Source organism: Simochromis diagramma, unplaced genomic scaffold, assembly GCF_900408965.1.
Source record: "Simochromis diagramma unplaced genomic scaffold, fSimDia1.1 OVJJ01000352.1, whole genome shotgun sequence".
Classification (NCBI taxonomy): Eukaryota; Metazoa; Chordata; class Actinopteri; order Cichliformes; family Cichlidae; genus Simochromis; species Simochromis diagramma.
In genome coordinates this window covers 389,797-398,201 of record NW_024386759.1, presented here as the reverse complement: position 1 = coordinate 398,201, position 8,405 = coordinate 389,797, and the positions used below count along the sequence as shown (strand labels likewise).

At 39.4% G+C, this 8,405-nt stretch overlaps 1 protein-coding gene across 1 annotated transcript; it reads right to left on the bottom strand.

The window, feature by feature from the left end:
• Window positions 1–387: 387 nt before the first annotated feature.
• elf3 (E74-like factor 3 (ets domain transcription factor, epithelial-specific)) lies at window positions 388–4,156 on the bottom strand. Its single transcript, XM_040029114.1, has 9 exons — window positions 4,020–4,156; window positions 3,726–3,886; window positions 2,978–3,214; window positions 2,713–2,826; window positions 2,485–2,631; window positions 2,312–2,398; window positions 2,088–2,207; window positions 1,682–1,877; window positions 388–1,291 (listed from the first exon to the last, which is right to left on the bottom strand). Exons 2-9 carry the CDS (start codon window positions 3,877–3,879, stop codon window positions 1,180–1,182), a joined length of 1,167 nt encoding a protein of 388 aa, XP_039885048.1. The 5' UTR covers window positions 3,880–3,886; window positions 4,020–4,156; the 3' UTR covers window positions 388–1,179.
• Between the last annotated feature and the right edge of the window lie 4,249 nt (window positions 4,157–8,405).

The following is an 8,405-nucleotide window of genomic DNA, read 5'->3' as shown; positions in this document are numbered from 1 at the left end:
TTTATTCTTTGTAGATAGGTCTAAAGTTTATCAATATAAATATATCTGGCATGCTTCCAAATAACCTGAACCATACATGAATGCAATATGAAAGGGTTCATTTCATAAACAGGTTGTTGGCAATGGATACTGTAATGTACTTTTTAGTTTGTGAATCTGTTGTCATTTGAGACTGGCAACCATAATGAAGCGTCTGGTGAATGTCTACTGTTACTTAATTGCGTCTAATTTCGTCTACTCATAGGTTTTGGTTCTGTCCCAGCCTTTTCTCCAGCATCCTGCAGCTCTTGTTGTAGGACTTTCACTAATGAGGTATCCAATATGTTTGTTTCAACAACATGCTCACTAATAATGAAGTATGTGGAAAAAACAGTCCCCAAACAGAAAGTTGATACATGTCAAAATTTATTTATACAAAAAGCCATAAAAACAATATGCCATGCAATTCACATAATTCACATAATTCACATAATGATTGACATAAGATTTACTCCCCTCATCAATCCAGAGATCGGTGATTACATTAAAACAATCACACAAACTGCAACAGATTTCTGACTGATTCACACCAACCAGTCATGTTCAAATTCAGACACTTATGAACTACTCTGTACTCGAACATTGTGTAAACACACTTTATAATAAGTGATACCAAAAGACATGTAGTGCACATCTTTACTTTGTTAATGTGAAGTAACTTCTCCTACATTTATTTCTAGCCAAGTTTTTTTGTTTTTCCAAACTTATGTTACACTAAGACACAATGGTTTTTTACGGAAAAAAAACTGTGATATGGGAAAATGACAGAAAAGATGTTTATAGTGCTACAGTAGCGAATGAAGACGAGTCCTGCATCAACAAAAACAAGTAAATACCAGAGTAAAATCTGTTCATCTGTACGAGGTTTGCTTTTTCAGCCTTTACTGTTGGTACTTGCACTCACAAGTATCTAAAACAATTTAAAAACATGTGAAACGTCATATTGGTTCATAAAACCTACTAGAGCCATAAACACTGGCTTACATTTTCTGTAACACCTTCCTTCTAAAGGAAGTTAGTGTCTTAAACATTTGGGGCAGCAAGGATTTTTTCAGACAGGCAACATGGTTAGGCATTTATAGTTCCTGAACTGCTGCTCTGACTGGCTTTTCAGTTCTTACCCACTTAGTAACTAATGTCTTACATAGTCATACCAATCTCCTCAATCTTCCAGCCACTGGAGTTTTTTCCAAACTTGTATACAAGCCTCCGGCCATCGACTCGTTCCAGAATCTCCCTCTTATAGTAATACCTGCAGATGGAGAAGTTTCAGTTACTTGAAGTTCAGCACATAGCATATCATCCCCTTCATCATCTGGTGCTCAGTTTAAAACAACTGAGCATTTTATATGTGAAGCGGAGAGTCTTAATGAGCCTGCCATAACAATTTTCTGACTTCTGTGACCAGGAGGAGGTATGTATCCAATGCAACTCTGATTAGTTGGGCTAAAGTTTGATTCATAGTTAAAGCAAAAGTATCTGAAAAGTATCTTAAATGTGACGAAGCTGTCACTGCTGTTACTGCAGCATGTGTTTTTAGCCTTGTTACAATATTTTCTTCTGAATCATATCTGATTCAAATATCTGATTCAATTGTTGAGATTGAGGAAGAAGTAAAGGAAGGGCTGCTGCAAGAACTCACCTCATTGCACGGCTGAGCTTTTCATATGTCATGCTGCTGTTTTTCTTCTTCTGGCCCCACATCTGAGCCACAGCCTCAGATTTGAGGAACTTAAAGACACCCTCACGGCGGTCCTCCCATTTCATTAGGCCCTGATTCTTTTCTGGGTGGATCAGAATGTCTCTGATGAATTCCCACAGGTGAGTGCCACGAGGTGCTGAAGACAGTGGGACAAAATAAGCTAAATGTCTGTTTGCATGTGCATGCTGTATTAGCATAAAGCAAGCAAGAAGAAAAGATAAATATCTGTGGTCTAGTAAAGATGCAAATTAAATGCAAAATAGAATCTGTAAAATAGTTCAGTGTTCAGATGCATGCCTACTGAAACGGTTTTACATTATGAGTAAGACAGCATTTGTGGGCTTACCATGTTTGTTTTTCTTTGGATTGTCATATATGTTGCTGCTGTGCTCTCTGCTGACTTTAGGAGGTCGCCCCCGTGGTCGTTTCAATCGGGACTCTCCTTTCTCTGGCTTGATGTACACTTCTGTCGATGAAATGGTGACTTATCAGAAATGAATCGAAATACAGGGAATGCAAATAACTTCAAACGTTTTTTGTTGTTGTTGTTGTTTTTTCTTGTTTACTCACTTGAAATCGGAGGGTAAGAGAACTCGGGGTCAGATTCGCTGCTGCCAGACTCTGGTGAACCGATGCTTGGAAAGCCAAACATGCCAGCTGAATACACGAGAGATATATTTTTGATAACATTCTTGAACTTGAATGATAACAAGTCTTGACAAATATGAAGATAAAATACTAACTGTTGGAGGAGGAGCTGTACTCGCTGTCAGAATGATTATCAGACAGGTAGCCAGTGTCTCTCAGTGGTGTCATTGGTTCCATGGTCAGAGTAGTCAGATCATAGTCATCCTGATAGTCAAATTCTCTTTTGTTGACAGCTTCTTCAGCTGTAAGTAGAAATTAGCAAGTCCACTTGTAAACTAGTCCACATAATATGTCAACTTTGAACATATCGGTATAAGATGTACCTTGGCCAATTTTAATTGTGCTGAGTAGAGGAAAGTTCTGTCCAAGGTTGTCCAAGAAGTTGTCCAAGAGCTGACAGGTCTCGTTCAGTTCTTGTCCTGATAACATCTGCATCTCTGGGGAAGGAAAGATTAGTTTACATGTATTTTTCATACATAAAAATAATTCTTCTTCACATAGCTAGATGTTAGAAATAGTTCAGTTATGTATGGATATTTTCAGCTGTTACTGTCAGTAAATTGTTCCTGAATAACATAAGCATTTTACCAGGCATTTTGCTCTTGTGCTCCTGTAGACTCTGATAGAGGTGTGGGCCAAGCTGCACACCAAAGACCCCAATCATCTGCTCCCGGTTCATCTGGCAAAGGGCGGAGCCATCCATGGCACAGTTTGCCAGACTAAGGGTGTTTGCATCGAACTTGGTGCTCTCTACTTGGTCACTGATCCACTCCAACACATGATCTGCTGTCCAGTAATTAGGGCTGATCTGCCTGTACCCCTGACCTGCAGCGACAGCCAGAGATTATTTATTATTCCTGAGCTGTGCAGATACACAGTACACACTAAGCTTTAACAGAAATTTAGCATATTTTCATAAAAACCATGATCTTGGTTCATACACACAGGTTTGAATCTGACAATAAGGCACTTTTAGTTTAGCTTAACTCTGAAGCCCGTCTCTAAGTGCGAACAAATAGAGTGAAACTGTTTTAACCATGAGGTCACAGCATTCTCCTGTTATGCGGTTATGCTGAGTTAAACATTACTTGCCTGGTAAATCATTTAGTGAGTGACTAAATAAGGTCAAAGCAAAGGTGAGCAGGCTGGCTGAAGTTTGAAAGAGAGCGTCTGTTTACTTTGAGATTAGTCTGTAGCTGAAACTAGACTGGCCTGGTTAACTAAAGCTTCAAAGCCAAGAGACTTAACATTTTGAAAATCTTTTGTCTGACACAGATCAACTAAGCATGTGAATTGTGTGACAGTGCAAGGTCAGAAATAACATGTCTCTTCTCACCAGCTATGTTGGAACTGTATGCTGGATTGCTGATTTGCAGCGGACTGATGCTGGAAAGCATAGTGGCCTGATGTTGCAGCACATCTGGCAAACCAGTCTGATACATGGTTAGGTTAGCATGAGTCAGAACAGTGCTGAGGCACGGCGATGACATGGAGGCACTGTGAAATATAGAAAATGCTTCTTTACATCCCAGAAAAACTAGCAAACAGGAAACCAGCAAACAAAGCTTATTAAAAGCAGGATCATTGAAGCGTAAAGCGATTATCTTAGTTAGGTATGTATATAATTTACCTGATTACAACACTGGCCACAATATGATGAAACAGAAAGACGTCCTAAGACAATCCAGTGTCAGGATTCTGCTGTTTGAGTACCACTGCCCTCTCTGGCTCGGTATCCACGGCAAAAAAATGTACCTGCTTTTACCTTATGAGCTTTATAGTTGTGGGGGATGGACTCAGGTAAATTCAGGGGAATTCCACCTGAACATGGCCACGCCTCCATTGCTACTCCTCCCCCAGTTTCCTGAGAACTTGATCAACAAAACAAACCTGCCCTGCCTTTTATTCTTCGCTTATATTTCTACATTATATTTTGTACACTGACTGGGCAAGCTTTCATAGGCTTGTTTTTCCTTAGATTTTTGTTGCTTGACATTTCTTTTGTTCCATTACAGTTCTTATTCTAGGTCCCCTTTGAAATACTTATACATTTCTACTGTTTTTGAACTAACTTGACATATTTAAATGTCAAGGTATTGACACAGACATGTTTCACATCAGTGAGGAAGGGGTGTGTGTGATAGACATTTGCAAATAGTCACAATCTAAAAAATAGACACAAAGAGGTACCTGTCCTGTGTGGACAGGTACCTTTATCAGTTTTGCCAGTCACCACAGGCAAACAGTGATGAAAGAATGTTATGTAGCTTCTCAAAGTTCTACTGCACCCAGCTGCCTTGTTTGACACACACGAAGCTAAGTGGTAACCTCATATTTACCAGGTTACACACATAAACACACACAGGCACAGAGAGAGAGCACAGAGAAAGATTTTCATGGCAAGAAAAACTTAATTGAACCTTTGTATTGATCAACCTGTATCGTTAATACTCGTGTGAACATGAAAATATGACTTGTACATCCAAAATATCCAGCAGTAAGTTTTTGCCCAAAATATGTGCATTTTCTATTTTAGCCTTGATGTCCAGGATGACTGACATTTATTTTATGGACCTGCCTCACATATTTAGCCAGCTTTATGACTTCTGGGCCATATCTGACCTAGACTACGCTTGCAGACTGCACCATATCAAGCCTTTTGACCCATGTTTGTGGGGGAACTGAGCTGTAAGTCCTAAAAGCAGCTCAGATTAGGCCTAAATGTGTCTGTTTCTAATTTACTCTGATTCCAAAGTCTCTACCAAGCTAAAACAAACCATACCTGCCAAACCTCTTATCAGTGCACAAAGCCTTCAGTTCATGTTGCCAGCAATGGCAACAGCTTAATGAAGTTATGTTGCCAGTTGACTTTAGAGGTGCTGTAAATTATTCTTACTCTGAAACTCTAGGAGCAGACAGCAGTCAGCACACTGTATGCCAGTGTTTCCCTCGCTCCAGTCAGAATTGTAGACTGTTAAGAGTGTCCAGCTCTCTTAACATTACTGTACCTAGATACCTGTAACACAGCTCAAAGCCTAGAGAAGTGTAAACTTAATCCTTACAACAGCAAAGAAATATCAGTGGCCATATTGTTAGTATTGGTATTAATACTTGTTTAGATAAACGTCAGAGGATATAAACACAAGAGGGCATGTTGATAATTATTCCATCATAATGGTAAGATCGTCAGTATTTTGCAGACACAGTGTGTACGTACTCTGTTCAGGTGTCATATTGCAGAAAGAAACAGGTTTTCTGTGTTGCAGCAAACCAAAGCTAATGCTTGGCCTGGCTCAGTGCTGATACCTAGTGGTTAGTAATCTCCTGCCAAAGCCTACAGCATTTGTAAAGTATCTGTTCTGCTAATATAAAAAAGGATCTCTTACAATATGGGTTGGCTTGGCCAATACATGGTAGAAATACAGAAAAGTACAGAAAGAAATACATAAAAAATGTACCATTGAAATACTGTCAATTATTGCTTTTTTTAAAAGGCTTTAAAAAGTGACATGTCATTCTTGTTACGTTTCAGGTCATATTAGAGTTTTGTTGTACTCTTTAATCTCTTGGGTGACTGTTTAGGGCTAGGGTCTGTGGTCCATTTAAAATAGTGTTTTTTCTTGTACTCTATCATTGATTCCAAAAGTAATCATGAAATTCAGCAACAGGAAGGTTTTCTACACGAGTGCTGTAACACGACGGCTGTAACTACCACAAAGTGTTGAACGCAGCACAGCGCAGATATTCATTTGTATGCAAATAAAAATAGGCATTATGGATTTTATTTTTTTGACTTACTGTGTTGAAATGTTTTGCAGTGAAACACAAATATGCTCCCAGCAAGAGAAACAACATAGGAGAACACCGGAGAAATGAACTCACAAGTCATTTAACCAAATCAAAGTAAACTTTATTGTCATCTCTATAGCCAGTGCAGCACACAGAGAGATGACACAACGAGGCTCCAGTTAAATCGGTGAAAAAAAGCAAATAGCTAGATATAAAGGGAGTAATAAAAACCTACAAACTGGCCAGTCAGCATCAGCATTAGCAAAACAAGTAACTGCCTCTGTTATTCATAGGCCAATAAACACATCAGCAACAACAACAAAATGGATAGATGGGAGAGCCAGAAATTCACTCTGTATATTTAAGTTAGGAAAGAATAAAGGTATAAGACCACAAAAGAACTCGTGCTTTAGGCCTCAGAGTCGAATGTTTAAAGATTTCTTTTGATGCATGCTTGGGGACATAGCAATAAGTAGACATCTGGTCCAACATTAAGCATTGCAATTATGAAAGCCTGCTTTCAGTGATAGGAACACCAGGAGACCAGACCCAGACACTTCCTGTTTGCTGAAATACTTCTCTCATACTGTTTTGAAAAAGAAAAAGTAGAACAGTACCAGAAGAAGAATGTGGTTTTCAATTTAAAAATAAATCACCAAGTTTGACTTTGGAATAATGTGTGTTGTACTTCAATCATTTAGAATTTAGGCAACTTTTATGTATATCCGACGTGACATTTTTCACAGCTCATCTGACACTTGGATCTTCAATTCTTTGCACTTTTCGTCCCTATACTTGGCTTTTGCTGGAATCAGAAAACTGAGCTAGAGCAAAAAGACTCAGAATTTACATCACAGCGGTACAGAATTTACTGTTCTCAATGTTGTTCCTGTTTTAATTAGGCTTTGCGTCAGCATTATTCATAGAGGCATTTTTGTTAAGAATTAATGACATTCCAGCGCTACCATCAGCTCATAATAAACTGATCGGTAATATTAGGAGAAAAGTCCTAAAACATATCACTTGTCTCTGGTCATAAAAGCAGGGTGAGACGTCACAGGCTCTTATTCAGAGTGAGAAGAAATATCAGGTGTGGACAGGTGTGGACAGGTGGTGACGTGTGTCCGATAATCCTATTTCCTACTAACCTTTGGAATCTGTTTCAGTCAGTAATTGCTAAAGAACATTGTTTTCTCCCAGATTTCACAATGCTGCTCACTCAGTTTCCCCAGCGGATTACAGGAATGCTACGCAACAGGTTTTTGCTTTCATCGCCTGAAGACTAACGGACAAATTCTTTCATCGCTTTCAATTCATGCTCTTTTTCGTCACTCTTCATTGGTCTATTGCTAAAGTTGGGGCATTTCGCAGATACCGTATAACAAAAAATATGACTTTAGCCCAATCACAACCCACATTAAAGTTTTACTGTGACCCCCTTTCAAAAATATAGTTTCAATAAATGTAATTAGATTTATGCAACATGATGAAAAATTTAATGGTGTTTACCTATAATTATGTTGCAATATGAACATGACACCAGACATCTCAAACAGCAAAACAATATTAACTACAAATAAAGAACCCTGTGGAACTCCATAATTGACCTCAGTGTGTGAAGAGGACTCTCCATTTACATGCACAAACTGGAGTCTATTAGATAGATATGATACAAACCACTGCAGCGCAGTACCTGTAATACCTACAGCATGTTCTAATCGCTCTAATAGGATATTATGGTCGACAGTATCGAACGCTGCACTGAGGTCTAGCAGGACAAGCACAGAGATGAGTCCACTGTCAGAGGCCATAAGAAGATCATTTGTAACCTTCACTAAAGCTGTTTCTGTGCTGTGATGAGCTCTGAAACCTGACTGAAACTCTTCAAATAAACCATTCCTCTGCAGATGATCTGTTAGCTGTTTCACAACAGTATTTTTTCTCTAATGTTTACAACGGTATTTCTGAATTCTACACTGCAATCATCGAGTCCATCCTCACCTCCTCCATCACCGTGTGGTACGCTGGAGCCACTATCAGGGACAAACAGAGACTGCAGCGTGTTGTGCGCTCTGCTGAGAAGGTGATTGGCTGCAGACTCCCATCTCTGCAGGACCTGTACACCTCCAGGACACTGGAGCGTGCAGCTCGGATCTCAGCTGACCCTTCTCACCCTGGATACAGTCTGTTTGACCTGCTCCCCTCAGGCAGGAGGCTCCGGTCCATT

Bases quoted from the DNA above. Each gene is read 5' to 3' on its own strand.
- elf3 (XM_040029114.1), bottom strand. From the start codon at position 3,879: ATGTCATCGCCGTGCCTCAGCACTGTTCTGACTCATGCTAACCTAACC. The intron at 2,827-2,977 runs GTAAAATGCTTA...TTCCTTCCCCAG, and splicing joins GCACAAGAGCAAAATGCCTG to AGATGCAGATGTTATCAGGA. The intron at 1,292-1,681 runs GTGAGTTCTTGC...CTCCATCTGCAG, and splicing joins AAGCTCAGCCGTGCAATGAG to GTATTACTATAAGAGGGAGA.